Genomic DNA, 21,933 nt, shown 5'->3' with positions numbered 1-21,933 from the left:
GGAAACTTTTTAGTGCAAATACTTGTTGATTCCTGTTAGTTGCCAACACTATGTATGAACCTTGATTTACTATTTCCTCCTTCTTTGAATATCTTGGTTTAGTCAGAATATTAGTGATTTTGCAGAGAATTACAGTTCTCCATGCTTGATTATTTCTTTATTTTCTTCAGTAATAATTAATGGGTCTGATCTGCAGTCCAACTTCTTAAAAATACCTTTTGAGAAGACCTCAAATCTGATAAACCCTTCTCTGCCCTTCTATGATTCAAACTTTGTGACATTTGTCCTGAGAGATTTCTTTTTGAAATTAGTGTCTCCTCTGGGCACAGTGAAACCACTGCCTCTTTGATTTGCCCCACCAAGCAAAATCCCCCTGTCTTTGCAGGCTTCTCTTTTATTCCTGGGTTTTTAAAGAGTTCCATGCTGAGCCTTCTCTTTCACTCTGAGGGCACCAATACCTACATCTTCAATGATCATTTTTGAGATAATTTCCTCCAAATCCTATGTATCTCCAAGTCAAGCATACCAAATAAATTCAAGGACCCATATATTCCTTTATTCGATAAATATTTAATGAACACCCACTATGTGTGAAACCCAGTAACCACTCATTCTTAACCACTCAGGTGTCCTAGAGGTACTTCTCTATATACAAACACCTTGACAGCTCAGAAGGGCAATTCAATCTGTAATTTCCTAGCTTGATAAAGGATCCCATTACCTGTTTGTTCACCCAAGCCATAAACTTGGAATTCATTTGAAATGTCGTTCTCCTTCACTAACCACCCTTAATCTCCATCAGTGATGGTGCCCACACCCAGTTAGTTGGAAAATCCTAACAATTCTACCCTCCAAACAGCTCAGATCTGTGCTTTCTTCTACAGCCCCTTGGCCGCTGGTTTAGTTGAGGGCTTTATTGCTGTCTGGCTCATGTTAGCTTTCTCCAGTATTCTCCACACTACAACCAGCATCAGGCCTTTGCGATCCACAAATTGCACCATTAATTTCTCTCCCTACAGCACTTCGTGCTTCTAAAACACCTTCAGAATTAAGGGCAAGCTCCTTCACTGGGTCATGGCACCTGTCTATACCTGGTCCTTGCCCTATCTTTTGCTGCTGTGTACTCTGCTCTTGGTCCACACTAAACAAATTGCTGTTTCCCAGAGACCTCACTCCCTTTTCTACCTCTGTACCTAAGTGTATCTGCCTGAGAAATCCTTTATCCTCCCACTACACTACCATTCTCTTTTAATGCAATACAGCCTAATGGATAAGCATATGAACTTTTGGGCCAAGAAATTGGGCCAATACTGGACAAGTGGCTTTTCCTCTTTTTGCCTCCATTTTGTCATTAGGGTTTTTGTGAGAATCAAATCAGATATTGAATAACTGAAGGAATTGGGTATTCATTTAGTGCCTACTACCTGCCAGGCTCCATTCTAGGAGCTGCAGAGATAGCAGGGAACAAAAGAGTTGGAGCTCCTACCCTAAAGGATCTTATATTCTATCTTGCACATAGGAAGTGAACAAAAAAAGGTATAATAATGACTTACATATTATTTTAGTCATCCTACGTTTAGGCGATAGTTCCTTGGGGAAACTTTTCAGACCGACTTCCTAATTTCCGTTCTAAATTAGGTGCTCATCTTCTATGGGTTTATGTCACCCTATTTGGTACCATTTTTACAGCATTATGTTGTATTATAATTGTTGGTATTTTTATCTTGGACACTACAACCCTGTGAGTTCCTCGAGGAAAAGTCCAGGACTTTCCCTATTGTGCCAGTTTCTAATATACAAGAATATGCCTTACATATTATTTTATTTCTTTAATGTTTATTTTTGAGAGAGCGACAGACCATGAGCAGAGGAAGGGCAGAGAGAGAGAGAGAGAGGGAGAGAGAGAGAGAGAGACAGGGAGACACAGAATATGAAGCAGGTTCTAGGCTCTGAGTTGTCAGCACAGAGCCTCATGCCAGGCTCAGACTTATGAACCATAAGATCATGACCTGAGCCAAAGTCGGACACTTAACTGACTCAGCCACCCAGGCGCCCCCTTACATGTTATTTTAAAATAACATTTACCGCTAAAGAGTACTTGTCATATGCCAGCCACAGTGTTAACTGCCTTAAATATATTCTGTAACTTAATCTGCACAGCAACCATATGAAAACAGTATTATTACACCTACTTTCTAGGTGAGGAAGGTGAGGAAACTAAATCTTAAAGGTTCAAAGTAAATTGTTCTGGTCACATAGCCAGCTAGCAGGTAGAGAAACCAGGCAGGGGAACCATGTCTGCCTGGCTCCAGAGGCCCAATTTTAATCCTGATGTTTGGTGAGAGGAGCCATTTCTCCATGGGGCAGTTGGAGATGTAATACAATGGTCTGCATATATTTTATTTTAGAAACACCTATGTACATAACACAAAACCTTAGTCCATAATGAGATGTTCATAGATGCTTTTGCATGATTATTTTTTCTATAATTGATCTATGTGGTAGTTCTTACCCTGGTGAGAGGTAGGAAAACAAATGGTTTTAAACTTGCCAATTCACAAAATTCTAACCTCTTAGAGTTTAGACTGTCTTTGAATAGCTCCATCTCTTGGGTGATGGTTCAGTTTTTTAGATGTCCTTCTCCCTGGCCCTTCCACCTACCCATACCATGCCACTGACCTTAGTCTTTATTGTGCTGGGACTGTACCTTGCTTGGGGAGGGAAGTGTTGGGGAGATACTTGTTGAGGTGGTTATTTGTCAGAGTCTCAAATGGGAAAGGAGGTCAAAGTAAGTCTCTAAGGCTGAGAACAAAACGAAACCTCTGTAACATCTCTCTTTGGGGATGTGCTGTTTCCTCCTTTCATCTCCTCTTCCTTATACTCAATCGGGTTTGGAAGGGGTAGACTCTTCCTTCGCCCTTCCTGCCTTTTCTTACAGTTTCCCTGTATCCTACATCCTCCTTCCCAAAGTGGAATTTGCCCTCTCCTTTTCCCTAGGGCTAAACGGGAGAATGGCTGCCAGGCTACTTGATTTATGGGGAAAGGAATGAAAACACATCTGTTTAGTATTTTCAAACTATTACCCCGGTTACCCCAGTGTCTCAGAAGGTAATCACAGGTCTCTGGAGCTCTCTGGATCCCTTTATAGTATCATGGCTCACAGCAGTCTTAGAAGAAGATTTACAAGGACTCTTAGATACCTCCTTTACCTGACTCACTACCCCTCCCTTTTAGCCCATCAACCCAAATTCTTGGCCATAGTCCTCTCCTTCATAAGCAGCATAGAAACAGTGGGACTATAATTTCCACAAAATAAATTGGGATAGTCAATGAGCTGGCTATACATTCAAATTCTGACAAATTTAGTCCCCATGATAACACCAACTATTACTTCAGTATGGGATCATGGAGAAGTAGGCTCTACTAAAGAACCCAAAATGAAAGGATGTACTCTAAAAACATTAAATACTTGATTTGTAGACTGTGCTTTTAGCCTTCAGACTATCCCCAAAGAAAGAGGAAGCTTTGGTGAAAGGGAACAAATTCGTAAGGAAATTGACAACGGTGGGACCAGTAACAGAAATAGTAAGAGGAACTGTGGATCTTTGTAGCAATGACTACACTCTCAAGCCTCTTTTGCTCAGGGTACAATGTGAAGCTTGCTGTATATCTCTTGTACTTAGGTCTGTTTATCTGTGTGCCTTGCAAGTCTTAAGTCAGTACTGTATGAGGGGGAAAAATCTCATGTAAGCAGAGAAATGGATAAAAAAAAATCCACTTGTACACTACTAGTTCCCTGGAAAAGCAGAAACCAAAAATCTCTAAAACATAGCCCCAAAGAAGAATATAAAATAGAAAAAAAAAAGAAAACAAAAAAACTCTTGTTTGAGATTATCATTACCATCTGGGTTGTGAACTATTTGATTCTAAATCTAGAAGCTTGGTGCCAGAAATAACTTATTACCAGGGAGATACACTGGAGAATTGTCAGGAAAGACAAAGTTGTGTGTGTGTGTGTGTGTGTGTGTGTGTGTGTGTTTTAATGTCTATACCACAAAATGATAAACCTGATGAACCATACAGTGATGTGAAAGGATGAGCCAGATAGCCTAGTACTTTCTGCTACATACATTTATGCTGTTTTTTATACCCTGGTTCTTCCCTTCTTACCCCACAAAAGGTCAGAGACCACTTCTGATAAGCAGAGAATTCTTTAAACTCTTCTTCCCTTCTCTGAAGGAAAGCAATGGATGCATCTGGGGTCTATTGAGAGTTTATAATCTAATCCATTGACTGCCTAGTACTAGCAATTCTGCTCACAGCTCTGTTCACAGTGGTCATGTTGCAAATGTACATAAAGTACTTGATTGTTACCTTGATCTATATTTATGAGCTCACATTAAATATAGATCAGTACTGTCCAATTGCATTGATAAAAGCATGTCATTTTGATGTTCCAGTTCACCACTTCCTAGCTCTGTGACCTTGAGCAAGTTACTTAATCTCACTAGTCTACTCATTTTAAAATAGGGGTGATGATAATAGTACTTGTCTCATAGGCAGTGCATTTGAAAACTGCATTGCAATGATATGGAACAACTAGAACGTTGAGAGCTTCCACATACTAAAGTAAGTGTTGACTTGTCTAATTCAAATGAAAATAAAATAAATGACAAGCTAATTATTGGTATTAAGAGGCAGTTTAAGAATTTGTATTGGGAGGTCTTGGGTAACCATCATGTTCTAAAATGGTGGCTGTTCTTTTAAACTCTCTTTTGAGAATTCTTTTGTGCAGAAAATCTCTTAATTTGCAGCCTTTAATCTTCACATTACTAAAGGAAAGGTTACAGTGATGAGAAGGAAAAACAGCTTTCTCTTAGGTTTTCAGCTTTGGGGCTTCTTTTGGGAAGGAGGTTGCTGCTGTTGAAAGAATGGGGGAGGAAGCTGGAAAGGTGAACATTTTCTAGGAGCAGGCCACCAGATCTTTCTACATGTATATGTTTTTAAACCAAGCCGAGCTTAATTTGAATGCTGTAAGAACTTGGTATTGAAGGAGTTAAAGGGTCTCCCACACCCCTCTGCCTGAATCGTTCTTTTGTGTACACAGCTGCAGTTGGAGCACGGGTCGGAAAGGAAATGGTTAGAGGAAGAGCTGGTTTTCAGACGAGGCGAGTCTGTGAGGGGGGCTAGGGGTGGCCTGGGGTTTTACATGCCAGATGTAGGCCTGCCCCGGTGCCTGCCTGGAGCTGCTGGCATGGTCACGCCTCGGCCCAGTGCGAATTGAGGCGAGGTGATGAGTTAGCGGGTTGCTATGGTGACCGGCCTGGCCACGTGACCCGGTGCTGCTGCCGGCGCTTTGACGTCAGCAGCGGGGAGGGCGGGACGCAGGAGGGCGGGGCGGGAGCCGAGCTGGGAGAAGGGAGCCAGCGAGCAGACGGCAGGCGAGGTCTGCGCGAGGAGCAGGCGAGCGGGAAGACGAGACGCAGCCACCTTCCTCACCAGCCAGCCCGCCGCGGTTTGTTCCCTACCTCGGGAGTGCGCCAATGCCTGGTCCGACCCAAACCCTGTCCCCAAATGGCGAGAACAACAACGACATCATCCAGGATAACGGGACCATCATTCCTTTCCGGAAGCACACAGTGCGCGGGGAGCGTTCCTACAGGTAATGGGGCTGGCACCGGGAGTGGCGCCGGGCGGGGGAGCTCGGCGGGGGCGCGCGGAAATCCGGCCCGTTATATAATGGAGCGGACACTGCGCCCGGACCGGGCTGCAGACGTGCGTTCACGAGGGCGCCTGCGGTCGTTTGCTGTCTGTTTCCATGTGTCATGTGAGCCGTGCATTGAGGCTTCATGATTGCAGATGGAGAGCGTTTTGTGAATAGGTTTGCTGCCTGCGAGGGGTCTCTTTCCATCGCCTTCCTTCCACACTGGTCAGAATGCAAGCAATTTGTTCCCTTCTCCAAAGGGAGACAGGCTGTAGCACTTCCTTTCCTCCTTTCCTTGAGATTTGAAAGGAACCATTGGGTAGGCTGTGCCTAAAGGCAGAGAACGAACGGGAGGATGGCGAGAAAAATGTTCGCGCTTGCCCTGGTGTGTGTGCAGGAAAGATGGAATCCTCTAGATTAAGCTGCAGTCTGTGATGTTAAACCACCAGATTGATGGAGCTTTGTAAGAATTCTGCTCGCTGATTGGCGCCAGGATTGACAGCAGAGGTCACCGTGTCAGACATTCACCAAAATTTTCTCCATAGAACCCGTGGTTTATTAGAAAGAGACTGGACTGCAAAGGACCTGAGGAAAACCTGGGGCCGTTATGCATTTTCTTAGGAGTTTATAGCCTCCGCATGGGCGGGGGAGCCCGCCCTTGTTTAAACAGTAGGAAGGTAATGCCTGCTGTTTTGCTGAGGTCTGATTTGAGGATGGGACTGATCTTGGTCATTGTATTGTGCGCTGTTTGATTAATGAGTCGGACTGTAGGGTTGGCATCATTTTTACATTAGCATATCTGGCAGTATGTTCCAGTAGATAAGCTCATTAAAATTGTTTGCATTGTTTGATAGGATAACAATGTAATGGAGAATGCAGCTAGGGTCTAATGCAGCTCAAGGCCAGACCTGAGGGGAGACTGATAGCTTCCCTTCTATTTCCTCTGAAGTTCTTTTGTACTAGGGTAGTTATTTTTAAATGTTACCTTGATAACCACTAACAATGCTTTTGCTTTGAGGCAGAGCCCACATACCTCTAAAGCGCATCCTCTCAGCTAGTGAGCAACAGGAAATAACTTTTTTTTTAATGCCTTCATCTAAACGTTTGTTCAGATGGTATTGTGGGTAGAGTATTCAGTGGTGTGTATAAATATGACATAATTACAAAATAGGACCAAGAGCACCCCTCTTCCTCTCTCTTTGACCAAGGAAACCCTATTTGCTGACTTAAAAAAAATTTTTTTTATAAGCAACCTTTGCCCTGTCATCTCTGGCAGTTATGTAAATACTTGGAGTTAATTTTGGCCATGCCCATGAGGTCACCAAAATCTCATGCCTTATGGTTCCGGCTAAGAGGTTGACATGGCATCCTTACAGATTCCAAGCACTTGTTATTCTCTTTATATAAACCAAAATTGGTCCACAACTTCTGGGACTGTCTCCTTTTGGAGATCCTTGTGATTGGAACATTGGGTCCCTTCTCTCCCTTACTCATCCACCTTTCCCTGTGAACATTCCAAAGCCTAAAATAGAGTTGAAAAACAAAAACCCAAACCCTGAATTGCTTTTAAACCTCACTTCTTTAAACTGTTCTCACAGGTAGTACATTTGAAGCTCTTGTTTCTTAAATGATTTAATCTCTTCCACATAAGCAGCAGTTGCTTGTAAGACAGAGTTCGAATTTTACCACATACGCCAAAGGAAGTTGCCTAGTTGGGTTTTATTAGTCATATAAACAAACTTGAAATGGCAATGGAAAATTACTTGGCGGAAAGGCTAAATATTACCTTTTGGTGACAAGCTGTTGCTATAAAATGAAATCTTATTTACCTTTTAAATTCAATCTAAGTTATTCCCATGTCCTAAATTATTTCCAATTTGTTTTGAGTCCCTGTAAAGGTACGTGAAATTCTATGAAAAAAAAAACTGAATTTAAAGAAGATCTGACTGGACAAATTCTGAAGTCAGTAATAGCATTATTGCATTTGTATTTTATGTAATAGGATTACTGGACACCATAGTGAGAGATGTCATAGGTTAAATGAGGAAGGAATCCTCCAAAGTGGCATTGGTATTAAATTATACAAAGGGTGTCTGCTAAGACAGACACACCTTATGTTGTCTTTGATCTGCTTTCCTTTCAAAGTGGATGGCCAATGTAGTATAACTACCATGTATTTTTTTGGAGGGGCATAGGGGAAGGAAAAATGTGAGACATTTTTCTATCCAGGAAGTGTTCCATAATTACTTTGGCATTCTGAGACTGGAATAATATTGCCATGTAATTGCCGAGGAGACTTGGAAGGTACTGTGGAAGCCCAAGTAGAGAGATTTAACCAAATAAAGTCTACTTTGGTGGTGGGTTCATTATAGCCCTCAAAAATTATATGTGCCTAAGAGTTCTCTTTGAGTCCCATGGAATGCCTGGGTAAGGCCAGAGCCCTGGGATTGATGAGAGGGAATTCTTTTCCTGACTCGTTTGCTGACTAAGCGGTTCCCTTACCTTTGGCTTTATTTTCTGTATTTGCTCGTTAGCTTCAGCCATTTAAAACAAAGACTTTCTTAAAAGATCTATGTAAATACAAGAAGAATGACATTAGTACTGAAAAGGGATCTTCCAGGAGCTCCAGGACAAGAGCCAGCAGAGGTGAGGAGAGGAGAGGACACTAGGAAACAGCACTGTTCTTGCCAGCACCGACGAGTGGGCAAATGGTCACTCTTCCCAGTAAGAGACATTATTGTCATGACATTTGCACTAGATTGTTTATAGATAAGGGTCAAATATGGTTCATGACCCAGATTATCTTCATCCAGGTATCTCTTTGTGTAAACCAAGCCCATTTTTATAGCCTGGATGGGAGAGGGTGGTACACCATTATTGAAACCCTTGTGCACTTTGATGGGAAGAGCAAGTTACCTTTTGGAAATTATTCTCATTAGTAATTTCAGTTGAAAGGAGCCAGTGCAAAAATGGCTCAGCAGGGCTGTGTGGATGTTTCCACCGTTCATGTTCACTACTGTGTGATTGCCTTAGACCCAGCTTCCTCAGTGCATTTATGAGCACTAGAAATCCATATATTTTAAGAGCTGCTTAAAAAATAAATGTGGTGTGGGCCATCTGAGGTGACACTGTTTAATTCACAGAGCGAATGAGTCGTGCTCTGGCTCTCCCTGGAGAAGCTACTCCCTGTAGCTCTGTTTCATGCAGATGCTAGTAGGAAATGAGATTTATTAACTGGCTCTCTGCCCACTGCATCTTTGTTTGCATACTCCAGTCTTTTAAGAATGAATGTATAAGTCCAGGGGACTATTTCCACATGGTTGTTTGGACATGCAACTACAGTAGCATATGTTTCTGAATTTTTAAAAAAAAAAAAAAAAAAAAGACTTGGCCCCAGGAAGGGGACTGTAAAGAAAGGCAAAACTTAACATTTAAGCCTCAGACCTTGGCTCTCCCACCCAACATTGCCATTTTTGAAAAATGAACTCTTAAGAAAAATAAAAAATACTGCATGTGTATAAAAGAGTTATGAAGGCATGTTCCGTTTAATAGAGGCTGTCGTACCATGGCTCGCTCGGATCAGAATGTAGATTTCCAGTCCTTACTCCCCGCGACAGCCGCTGCAGACAGCGAACGTCTAGCTTCGCTTGTCTATTGGGTACATAATAGTATCGTCTGGGTTTACTTGTCATAGGAACTTTTCAGAAAGAGTGGTTTTGGTCCTTCATGTTTTTCTTCACATTTGTAAAAAGTAATGGATCACTTGATGGTTTCTATTAGGTGCCTAATTTTTAACTTCTCTTCGGGGTTGTCAGAACTTCTGCTAAGGGGTTGGTCTTCTGGGCATCTGTGTTGAGATGCGCATCCGTATTCAGTAGTGGTTGTCACTGGTTGTATCTGTTTACAGGGCACTGTCCTAGCCCAGCAGTGGCTGGAGATGGTCTTCTGAACTGAGGACGTTGATTTCAATATGCAGTATCTTTTCTGTATCGAGAGGACCTCTTGAAGCTTCGATGAATGATGCCTTAGATTAATGGAGGGGAAATATTGGGACTAATCTAAATATTCCATTTGGTTTAGACAATTCGACAAATTTCTGAGAGTGTACTCTGGCCCAAGGTCTGAGCTAGATGCCCCTTAAGGACCTTGAGTTGGAGCAAAGTCCGACATATCAGCAACTCCTTGTGTAACAGATTTACCTTGTTGTGAATATTTGGCTTGATCTAATAGCAGAAGTGGTTTGCATTTCCTCAGTCCTCAGGGACTCAAAGTCGAAAAAGATCCCCTCAAAGCCAGTGTGCTCTAGGAAACTAAAGAACACTTCAGAAGACCAAACATTTTGGTGAAAGGAGTATAGGCTTTAGAATCAGAATTTTCATTGGCCTGACAAGGTGTGCATGTTGGGCGGTAGTGGAAGATAAGGCAGAGGCATTGAAAGGCAGGCAGGGTAGTCAGAACTTGAAAATTGAAGGCTAATGGAAAAACAGCATAATGAAAACAGAAGTGCATGCTGGCATTGCTCTCCTGTTTTGAAATGGGAGTTAGAAGGAAATGGGGAGTCCTCCAGTGCTCCACCCTAGAGGGCTAGAGAATACTCCGTTTGCCCTGAGCAAATTCTCGAGCCCTGCCCTAGAGATCTAGGTATAGGTTCCTGACTGGAGTCATCTTCCCTGGATTAGAAGCAGCCAGTGCAGCTTTGTTCCTTAACAGGACTGGCAGTTTAGGTCAGACAGTGACTTCTGTATTTGCAGAAGCCCAGGTCATAGTTAGCTGTAGAACCTCAAGAGGTGGCTAGTGTATAAAGTGGGCACTATTCTCATCCCCCCAAACTCAGAAGCAGGGTGTAGGATCCTTCATTGTGAGGGATCCTTCTGAGTCATTTAAGGCCAGTAAATGTACAGGTATTCTCAGATGAAGCTCCCTGGAGCACTCCATATGGCTCCAGAGCCACTTCCTTGTACGGCTAGAAGGTGATCCTCATGATGGCAGGTTCTAGAATAGTCTGAGCTTTTAACCTGGATTAAGTAGATTCGTTTACTTTTGAATTGTATACATTCCACTTCAAACAAAAAAAATTTGTTCCTCTCTTGTGAAAAGCATCTTTCTTCATGATGAAATATGTTAGAATATATATAGTTAGAATAGTTTCATTCTTCCTGGCATTCAGGGTCAGCACTCTTTAGAATACTCCACACACACCCCGTCGGTATCATTGGAACCTTGCATCTTAGTTCATTTCAAAATTCTGAGGGTTTATCTCACTATTTAGGGCCCTTAGAATTTGTATTTTCCTGAGCAAATTCTTTCAAAATGGAAATGTATATACTTCACATAGGCAAAAACTGAAATATGTTTCAATTTTAGTATATGTGCTGCCGAAGCGAGCACTGAAATATGTTTCAACCTGTAGTATGAATCAAAGAAATTTCTCCAAAATGTTTTTCTTAAATGGATCCCCAAAGGGTGATCATTTATTTTAATGAAAATAGTGGAATAAGATTAAACAGTTTTTTTTTTTTTAATGTTTGTTTATTTTTGGGAGACAGACAGAGTGCAAGCCCGGGAGGGCATAGATATTGGGGGACACAGAATCGGAAGCAGGCCCCGAGCTGTCAGCACAGAGCTGGACATGGGGCTGAAATCCACGAAGCGTGAGATCATGACCTGGGCTGAAGTCAGATGCTTAACCGATTGAGCCACCCAGGCGCCCTAAGATTAAACAGTTTTTATAGGCCACTAAGATAATTTATTAGTAGGTTACTTTAAAAAAAAAAACAAAACAAAACTTGTGTGTTTTCACTGTCTGATCTCCTCCGGCTAATTAGAATTTCACTCACTTGAACCAGGACAAACTTTATTCTTTAGGTATGTTTTTTTGTTTTTTGTTTTTTTTGCTTCTAAAAGTGAGAAGGTGGTGATATATACATAGGATAGTCAAGTTGATATGGCTTCTTTTAGTGATGGTGTATTTTGTGTAGTTTATCCAATAAAGAAAATATGGCTAGAGGTAGAGTATGCCACAGGAATCAGATTTTGGCCATGACTTGGAACAAAAGATGGAAAGAGCAAGAGATTTGAGAAGAGAAGAGTTAGGAGTTAAAAATGTAGAGTGTGCTAAGGGGCGCCTAAGGGGCTCAGTCGGTTAAGTGGCCGAGTTCAGCTCAGGTCATGACTGTATCGTTTTTGGGTTTGAGCCCCATGTCGGGCTCTGTGCTCAGAGTCTGGGGCCTGCTTTGGATTCTGTGTCACCCTCTCTCTGCCCCTCCCCTGCTCATGCTCAGTCTCTCAAAAAAATGAATAAAAACCTTAAAAAAAGTTTTTTTTTAATGTATAGTGTGCCTTGGTAGTCTATAGAACTTGTCATCTATTGTAGAGAATTGGTCCTGGAGTTGATGGTCAGCATTGTTGGTTGTTGCATAAGCCTGAAATTTCTCTTCCAGTGCTCTTCCTTAGCTTTCTGTGATCCCAGAAGTGGTGTTTGTTTTTGTTTTGCCTTGCTTTAAAGACATTAATTTTTTAATGAGTGTCACCCTATCCTGGCAAAGCCCTGAGTGGTTACCTGTAAAAATTGCCGGAGGCATGAGCATTTCAGAGATGTTTTCCCAAGCTCAGTGTCACTTTGATAATAAATAGAAGTATCCCTTTATCTAAGAGCCCTCAACCCCATGATTCCTTGCAGGGTTTGCATTTGGTGGTCCACACATCAGGAGAAAGTGAAGCTTCCAAAGTGGGCTCCATTCCCTACCACGTCCCTTTCCTTTTGTCACTTTGAAATACCAAAACATGTTTTCAGGCTGTTGCTAATGTAGCTTTTTAAATTCCCACTTCTGGATTTTATACAGTAATTTAGATTTAAGCCCAAACTCCCACAGTTGCTTAAGAATTTATTCTTTCTGTAACCTTACTGATTTCTTTTCCACTGTACTGCTGGGCAGAGACAAATACTGCACAGCCCCTCCTCGTAAAGCCCCTAGGGTCAGGGACAGCAGGCTGCCACATAGTTGGCAGGAGGCATCTGAGAAGGTGGGGGGACCCACACTTGACCCTGATTTTTGTGATCATTGTCGTAATACCCAGCAGAAGTGGATTTATCAGTCCTTTAATTTTCACAAGCTTTCAGAAATGGAGCATTGTAAATAAAAACTGTGTGTGTGTGTGTCCCTTACCATGACCTCTGTACATAAGTTTTAAGACAGCCATGAAGTACAAGTCTGAGCAATGTTGAGGGACCTGCATGGGGAAGTTCCTTTATCCTGACAGAAAGTCACGTGGGAAGAGTAAAAGGCTTATCTCTTTTGATCTCCAGATTTTTATGATAGTTGCATTGACCGTTGCTAGGTTAAAAATAGTATAGTCTACCATTATACAGAAAGGAAAATGAGACTGTTCATTCCCATTTACGTGATGTGGACAGAGAAACTGAAAGGGCATATACTAATAATAGTGGTAACTGCACAGATAAGTACATGTGTGCCGTTTTGTTTTTAAATTGGAATTCTGTAAATGTACTGCCTCATCAGTGGTGGTTCATTTAATACTTTAATAGCACAAATTTGAAAAATTAGTTTTCAGAGTCTGACTTTGGCTCAGGTCATGATCTTATATGGTTCGTGGGTTTGAGTGCCGCGTAGGGCTCTGTGAGCCTGCTTCAGGCTCTGCGTCTCCCTCTCTCTCTGCCCCTCCCTGATTCGAGTTCTCTCTGTCTCTCTCTCAAAAATAAATAAACATTAAAAAATTTTTTAATTACTTTTCATTTAAATCATGATGTTTATGTGCTGAAATATGAAGGGAAGCATCTTAAAATACTGACTTCCTGACGTCACGTGGATGATATTAAAGAATTGCCTAATGCAGGTATTACTCTGATATTAACAAAGGTCACAGATCACAAATGAAGTGTGCTCCTCCAGCATCTGCCCCATGAGGCCGTGATTAGCAGCCCATGGTCCAGATTTTGTTTCATTTTCTCCCGGCTGCCCTGGAGCCGCTGCCTGTGTTCATCTGTGATGTGTCTGGCCTGTTTAGTATGCTCCAGGAATATTGTACTCACTGCAGAATAATTCTCTGGGAGATTTCTGTCTCGATACCCCTTGGAATTTTGGGTTTCTCTTCGTTAGAGCACCTGCTGTGTGTGGGCCCTAAAGCTGGAGGTACCATGTCAGTGCCATTTTTTTAGCCACTCTCCTGCCGTCGTCTGGCCTCCCCAGCTCTTATACCAGCCTCCTACCTTCTGAAAGTTATTGGGCAATATCTGGCCTTAATGTGACCCCTGTGATCATGCCATGCCAGCAGGAAACCAGCCATCTGCATTCACAGTACCTTCCTGCTCCAGCCTCCTCACCCACCAGACTGGGTGAAGGCTGAGTGAATCCCCATGGAGACTGACCAATTAGGAGTAAACAAGAGGGGAGCTCTGAGTGCGATATCCCAGCTATAGGGACCTGCTTGCCATCAATAACCGCGAACTAGAACGCTTGTGGAGTTTGTGGGCTGGATGTCTTGCTAGTGAAGGAGGATGGGGAAGAGGGGGTGCTCAGTGGGTACAGCGTGAGGCTTCCCAGACAGGTGTGCCAGCCTCTCCCTCCTCACTCTTGGACCTCTCTCTTTCTGTGTCTGGGAGCAGAGAGACTCTGCCCCTCCAACACTAGCTCTCCAGAGAGGAGGAGAAAGAGAGGAGAGCCATCAGCCAGGGAGGCGGGGGACTGATGGCAGAGGGAACAGGGACCTGTAAGTCTTGAAAAAATCCCCTAGTGGGGCTAGCAGTGCACAGTAAATTGAAAAGTAGGTTTGGTGTCTGAGAAGCCACATTTTCTCTCCCTGGGATTTCTGACCTGCAGACAGCACTGCCCTAACATTGACCTAAAGGTGTCGGCATGGATAACAGCAAACATATTTCTAGCCTATGTGATGACTCTCACTGCCGCCTCCACCCCAGTTCAGAACTTGGGAGTGGACTGAGCAGATGGCCTGCACCGTCCGCCACCTCCATTTCTACTTCCTCTTCAGAACAGTTGGGGTTCTCAAAGTTTCAGGTTGCTATTGGAGAAGCAGGGAGGTATAGCGAGCAAAGCTTGGGATCTGGAGAGAGACAGATCTCTGTGCCAGCCCTACCCTTTACTAACTAGATGATCTAGTGCAAACTTTTTAAGCCTCTTAAGCCTCATGGTTCTCTTGTGCAGATGGAAATAATAGCATCAGCCTCACAGAGTTCTTAATGAGGATTTAAATGAACTATGGAATATAAAGTATACCAAGCAGTGACTGGTGCAAAGTAAACATCTCTTAAAATGTCAGCTAGTTAGGGGCATCCGGCTGGCTCAGTCTGTCAAGCATCCGACTCTTGATTTTAGCTCAGGTCATGATCCCAGAGTTGTGGGGTTGAGCCCCACATCAGGTTCTGTGCTCAATGTGGAGCCTCCTTAAGATTCTGTCTCTCTCCATCCCTCTGTCCCTCTCCCCTGTTTGCATATATGCTCTCTCCCTCACTCTCAGATAAATTAGAATAGAATAGAATATGTCAGCTAGTATTGTCGTTGGGAGTTCCAGTCTACTGTCACCCTTTCCCTATAATAATCTATGATCTTTGTGGCCTCGGTACCTGGCACAATACCTGGCATGTAGCAGATGTTAGTTAAAAGTCTAAATTAAATCTGGAGGAAAAAAATAAACAAATTACACGGTAGCCTTTTCCCTCTTACCAACGTTATTAAGAATTCATTTACATGCACTAAACTGCATCCATTTAAAGTGTATGATTCAGTGAGGCAGTGTATTTTCCCTTGAAGCCATCACTCCCAAAAGATGCCTGGTACCCTTTGTCCATAGCCCCAGGCAGCCACTGCTCTACACTGGTGGTTGCTTACATGGTCACCAACCAGTAGGTTACATTTGATGTCGGTGGAACCATACAGATTATACTCTGTAGGATCTGACTTATACTCAGCATAATTTTGAGATTCATCCAGATTGGATTTATCAGCAGTTCATCACTCTTGGTTGCTGAGTAGCAATCCATTTTATGACTACCCCATATTTTATCATTCACCAGTTGATGAACATATGGGTTATTTCCAGTTCTTAGCAGTTATGGATAAATCTTCTGTGAATTGTCACGTATAAGCCTTTATGGCAATGTATGTTTTCATCTCTCTGAGGTAAATACCTAGGAGGGAAATGATTGAGTCATATAGTCCCACCTTAAGAAACTGCAAATGTCTAGACTGGCCATGCCGTTGTACGTTCCTGCCAGCAGTGCGCCGGAGTTCCAGTTGCTTCACCTCTTAGGCAACACTTCGCGTTATCCGTCTTGTAAATTTTGGCCACCCTTAGCAGATGTCATATCTCATGGAGATTTAAATTTACATTTTCCTGGAGATAAACGGTGTTAGCTGCCTTTCCGTGTGCTTATTTGCCTATTTTGTATCTTTTGTGAAGTGTCTGCTCAAATCAGTTGCCTATTTTTTTTTAAATGAGGTGTTTCATCTTCTTGTCGTTAAGAGGATTATAAAAAATGTATTATAGATACTGTAATATTGTCTTCCCTTTGATTTTAATGGATATGGGTCTTGTGTTCTTCACCTGCATATAATCTCAAGAAAAAAGAAGAGTTGATCTACCTGGTCTTTGGCTACAGTGCCTTTTCTAGCAGTTAGGTCCAGCTCTCTGTAAGTGTGTATTAACAGATTCTATTAAAATAGACTTTTAAAAAGTAAGATAACAGGATCATTCTTCTACTTTGCGAGGGAGTGGGAAACAATTACTACATCCATTTGAAAAGTTGCATATGAGTGAGTTAAATTTTAGAGGTAGGTTTTCTTTGGCATCTTGATATCTAGGGGATGTTTGTTTTCTGTGGAGAAGAACCCAGTAATTACATAGATACTTTTTTCTTTGTATTGAGTGTCCCCTTGACGTTGGATCAATTTTTCCACTCCTGAGTTTGAGGAAAATGTATGTAGAAATGTTTTCATTTTTTTTTTTTTATTTATTTCTAGGAGAGAGAGAGAGAGACAGCGTGAGTAGGGGAGGGTCAGAGAGAGAGGGAGTCACAGACTGAAACAGGCTCCAGGCTCTGAGCTGGCAGTCAGCACAGAGCCCGACGCGGGGCCCGAACCCACAAACTGCGAGATAATGACCTAAGCGAAAGTCGGACGCTTAACCGACTAAGCCACCCAGGTGCCCCGAAATGTTTTCATTTTTATAGGTAGCAAGGAACAATGAGTGTTCACACTTAAAAAACAAAACAAAACTGCCCAGGGTATTTAAGCATTGAATGCCCTCCTTTTTTTTTTTAATTCAGAGGCAAACCTCCCCCAACTCTTCCTCGATGCATTCTCCTAATTTGTCATCTTTGTTGTTAGTTTGACTCCAGACTTCTCTAAACCCCCAAGGAGAAATTGCCTTAAGTAGAATTGAGAACCTGGGAAACAAACATCCAGCAAGGTCTTTGGTTTACCTGAAAGGATCAACTGAGGAACCTTGTGATTTTTGAGCGAGTGGGGAAGCTTAGCTTCCTGAATCTTCACTGCTAAGAGCCAAATTTCTTAACCACATATGTTTCAAAATTCAAAGATATTATAAAATTTAAGGTCACTTTTGACTTCACAAATGCCCTAGGTCTACTAGTACGTTTTGTGAGTTTAACTTATTTCCTCTGTCATTTATTCATCTTTTTGCAAAACCTTCAGGCCAAATTCCAGATGAGTTACTGCTTCCATGATGGCAGTAATCTTGCAATCTAGGTTATAGATGATTATTTTCTGTGTTCTAGTTGGAACTGAGCAGGTCACAGCCACTCAAATATCACTTGAGAATTGAGTGTGTTCTTTTTGCTTTAATTGAGGTTGTTCCGTGAAAGGAAGCCAAATACCATTAGACAGGACATCCTGTGATTCCCTTAGTTTATGGTGGCCAAGGACATGACTTTTTTTTTTTTTTTTTTTTAAGTAAGATGATTGCTTGTTTCCTTTCCTGTTAACACGGGAGCCCAGAACCAGTAATGTCTATTTGGCTTAAAGGACTCTAACTAGCAAACAGCTGAATGACTGCCAAAAATCACCTGAAGAATTCTGGGACATGAAAAAATGTCCTTGTCTCTTTATGTGAGCCAACAATGGTTTGGTCATTATCAGCATTTAAGAGACCTCCAGTTCTAATGTCTTGAAATAATAATTAACTGAAAAAGAGGAAATGACCAAACTAGGAGTTCTTGGAATTAAACAATTTTTGCTACCATACAGTTATGCTCCCATAAAAATTCTGGAAGCCAGTACATTGTGGTACACCAATAAAATGAAATGTAGTGCACATGTTACACACGAAGAAGATAGAACAGTGTTCACAATAGGTTAAGAGGAGCAAGTTGATTAGTACAAAAGTATGTGTGGACTGTATTGGTTCCCAGGGCTGCTTTAACCTATTACCACAAACTGGGTGGATTGAAATTAATGCCCTCAAAGTTGGGAAGACTACCAAGTCTGAAATGAAGGTGCTGGAAGGGCTGTGCTCCCTCTGAAGCTTGTAGCTACCTCACTCCAATCTCTGTCTCTCTTATCCCATGACCTTCGTCTCTGTGTGTCTGTGTCTTTTCTATTTCCACATGACCTTCTTATAAGGATACTAGCTGGTGGATTTAGGGCCCTAATCCAGTATAACTTCCAGCTAATTGCATCTGCCTTGACTGTTTCTTAATGAGATTATATATGAAGGTTTCAAGTTCTGTTCAACCCATTCCCATAGTGTGTGTGTGTATACACACCCATTTTAATAAGTACATATAAAATTCATACACATACCCCACACACTCCTATAAAAGGTAAAAGATGTCTTTAATTTTATTTCTGCTTTTTCCATAGTGCAAAAATACTGTTTTAATATAAAAAAATATTTTTAAAAATAGCACTGTTGTTATCTGCCTTTAAAAAAAATGAGTTTTTTGGGGATACCTGGGTGGCTCAGTCAGTTAAGCATCTAACTCTTGATCTCATGGTTCATGAGATGGAGTTTTGTATCAGGCTCTGTGCTGACAGCTCAAAGCCTGCTTGGTATTCTCTCTCCCTCTCTCTCTGCCCCTCTCCTGTTTGTGCTGTCTCCCTGTCTCTCACATTTGGGGGGGAAATGGTTTTGTTTAGTTTTTTGGGTTTGTTTTTTTTTTTACTAACCTCCCACTTTGAGTTTGTTTACTTTGCCTAATCAAATGAAAACACTTAATCTTAAAATAAGACTCTTTTGTACCATATATACACACACAAATATGTATATGAGTCAATATTTTATGATATTAGGTTTATTGTGTTTAGTATCCTGTCAATAGCCAAAACTGAAATAATGTACACTAGGTCTTGAAGACCTTGAGTAAACCAGTGTAATATCAGGTGTTTAAGTCTGGGGAGTCAAAAACAAACAAACAAACAAAAGTGTGGTCAGTTGAATTCAAATTTAATTTCTTAAATGTTTTAAAGTCTCTAAGTCAAATTAATTCTAGAAACTAAACAACTAGGCATGGATGGGGATAGGATAGGGATGCACTTTACCAAATTTCATTTGTTCATATTGGCTCAAATATTAGGTAACTCCTAACACACAATATCTATTCTAGCACTTATTTCATCCACCAATTCTTATTCTTCAGACTTTGTAGTAACAGCTCTAGTTATTTAGTCAAAAGTTCATAAGGGCTTCTCTTGGGTAATATGCTTTCCCTTAATTAGTGCTGAATGCTCATTAATCACTTGGATTTTTTCCTATCTTCGTTTCCTCAAGTTTAACAAAACATTCTAAACTCAGGAGAGAACCACGACCCCCCACATTTATTAAATGACAACAGTATATTAAATTTGTCATTTGCTCCTGTAAATCCTCATACTATAGAAAGGCGAATCAGGAAGGGAGGCTTCAGGGGTACTTGGGTGGCTCAGTCGACTGAGCATTTGACTTCAGCTGAGGTCATAATCTCGTGGTTTGTGAATTGGAGCCCACGTTGGGCTCTGTGCTGCCAGCATGGAGCCCACTTCAGATCCTCTGTCCCCCTCTTTCTGTGCCTCCCCTTCTTGTGCTCTCTCTCTAAAAAATAAACCTTAAAAAAAAAAAGGAAAGGAAAGGAGACTTCAAGAAACTTCTATGCTTCCATTCTTTCTCAAACCCGAGGGTTTTACCATGTATCTGCTCCTGTAGTTGCTGTATCTGATTCAGCCTAGACATGGCACACATTTTATCTACTCTTGACTCAAATGCTCAGTCTCTTCACTTCTCTTGGAGAATTATAGTGTTAACACACTGATGCACAAAGTGTTTTACCTTTTGACCCATAAGAAAGCAGTAGATAGGAGAGTGAAGAGAAGAGGTAGTGCATGGTGTCTGTGTAATTTGCTTTTTGTTGGGTACATCTGATAAAAAAAAAAAAAAAGGCTGTCTGGTCTCTTCATTACAGTAAGTAAATGAGTTTATTGATTTAAAAGCAAAACAAGTGGAGCCTGGATGGCTCAGTCAGTTGAGCATCTGACTTTGGCTCAGGTCATGATCTCATAATGCGTGAGTTGGAGCCCCATGTTGGGCTCTGTGCTGACAGCTCAGCCTGGAGCCTGCTTTGGCTTCTGTATCTCCCTCTCTCTCTCTGTTTCTCCCCTGCTTGTTCTCGTTCGTTCTCTCTCTCTCTCTCTCTCAAATGAATAAACATTAAAAAGAAATAAATGAAAAACAAAATAACAAACACTTCTTCTACTCCAGTATTGTGGAAGATAGAAGATAGGATTGCTATCTAGTTGCCCAAACAAGAGTAATTAGGGGCAGAAGAGAAGGACGAACTGTGATTCTAGGGTAGAATTCAGTGAGATGGGAAGTAATCCATTCTCTGACCTTTTAACCTGGGAAGGGAATCGTTTGGGAACAATGGCCTGGTGAACTGATGACAAAAGACTGTGCCTGGTTTTGATAGCATTTCCCTATTGAAACACGCATTTGGCTGAACATTACTAATCTTAGCTTAAATAACTAAAATTTACATTTCCTATTCTAATGTGCAGCCATCTTGTATGTAATTTACAGGATGTTCTCTGTGGCAGGGTGTTGTGGGTTTGATGTAGAAATTTATCAGTACCTTGTCACATTTATGTAATATTTATAAAGTTTAATGTTATACTGTTACCACAATTGGCCAGTTTGGTTCTGTGTCAGAGTCTACTATGAGAAGAATTAAGACTAAACAATATTAGAGCTGGAGGGAGATGGATGTACATTAGCCACTTTGAAGTCAGATTTACCAGAATATATTTTAACACTGGTGCGCACATCCCTCATCCTTTTAGACTTAATTTTATTGGTATTTCACTTTCCATTTCCATTTCAAAATGTTCTCATGAGTTTAAAAATGAATTTTACCATAATAAAGAACTTTGGATAGGCCTCTAAGAGTGAAATATCAAGAGATGTATTTTTTCAAATAGATTTCTCTAAACATGTAGTCAAGACGCTAATGTATTTTATTACGGTTGAAAAAAATTATAAGCGGTAATATACATGCTCTCTATCCATTTTGATTAAACTAATACAAAAGCATATTGAGATAACTTGATTCCGAGATAAGTAGTAACCAGAAATGTAAAATATGGTGATTCTTAAAATATTAGCATAATATATTTATATGTTACAGCTGGCAGGTTTTTGTGCCAAAAATTGTTCCCAGCAATAAACTAAGTAGTCACCCAAATGTCTACATTTTGGGGTCTTCTTCAGGAAAACTCATTTGGTTAAATTGAAAATGTATGATGAGGTCTTGGTAGAGCTATAAAAAGCAAAAATGGTTTTATTGAAGAGCACAATTGTATCCCATTTGGAGTTCTTTTTTCTTCCTACTTACACTAATGACATAATAGAGTAGAAAGGGGCTTTGTTGAAAGAATCAAGAATCCTAGAATTAGCCCCAGTTCCAAATCCCTGTATTTCGACTCAGCAGTGAGTGGACAGGTCACTAAACCAGAGTCTGTCTTTTCTACCTAATGGCATGAGAGCAATAGCTATCCCATAGCACTGCTGTGCAGACAAAATGAGAAAATGTATGTTACCCACGCCAGTGAAGAAAAAGACATCTAAAGAGATGAGGCACATGTGTCCCAAGTTTACAGATCTGGCTCCTAGAAGCCAGTGCCCCTGATTCCTAGATCAGTGCTCTCAGTGAAGCTGCAGTACAGCTAGTGAACTTTTCCGATCCGTGTTGGAGACCTGAAAAATGGCAC

General features: G+C 41.4%; 1 protein-coding gene across 3 annotated transcripts in view; it reads left to right on the top strand.

The window, feature by feature from the left end:
• The window catches only part of MAPRE2 (microtubule associated protein RP/EB family member 2), a 158,970-nt gene that overhangs the window by 55,869 nt on the left and 81,168 nt on the right, over nt 1-21,933 (top strand). Inside the window, exon 1 of one of the 3 annotated variants that reach the window (XM_077753811.1) lies at nt 5,404-5,662. The exons of the other annotated variants lie outside the window; for them this stretch is intronic. Coding sequence (XP_077609937.1) covers nt 5,544-5,662 — 119 coding nt within the window. The 5' untranslated portion in view covers nt 5,404-5,543. Of the gene's footprint in view, nt 1-5,403; nt 5,663-21,933 lie in introns of those variants that run through there. 3 annotated transcript variants of the gene reach the window in all.

Source organism: Crocuta crocuta, unplaced genomic scaffold, assembly GCF_008692635.1.
Source record: "Crocuta crocuta isolate KB4526 unplaced genomic scaffold, BGI_CrCroc_1.0 scaffold231, whole genome shotgun sequence".
In the NCBI taxonomy this organism is placed as follows: Eukaryota; Metazoa; Chordata; class Mammalia; order Carnivora; family Hyaenidae; genus Crocuta; species Crocuta crocuta.
The sequence above is the reverse complement of the archived record's forward strand: the minus strand, read 5'-3'. Positions and strand labels throughout refer to the sequence as shown.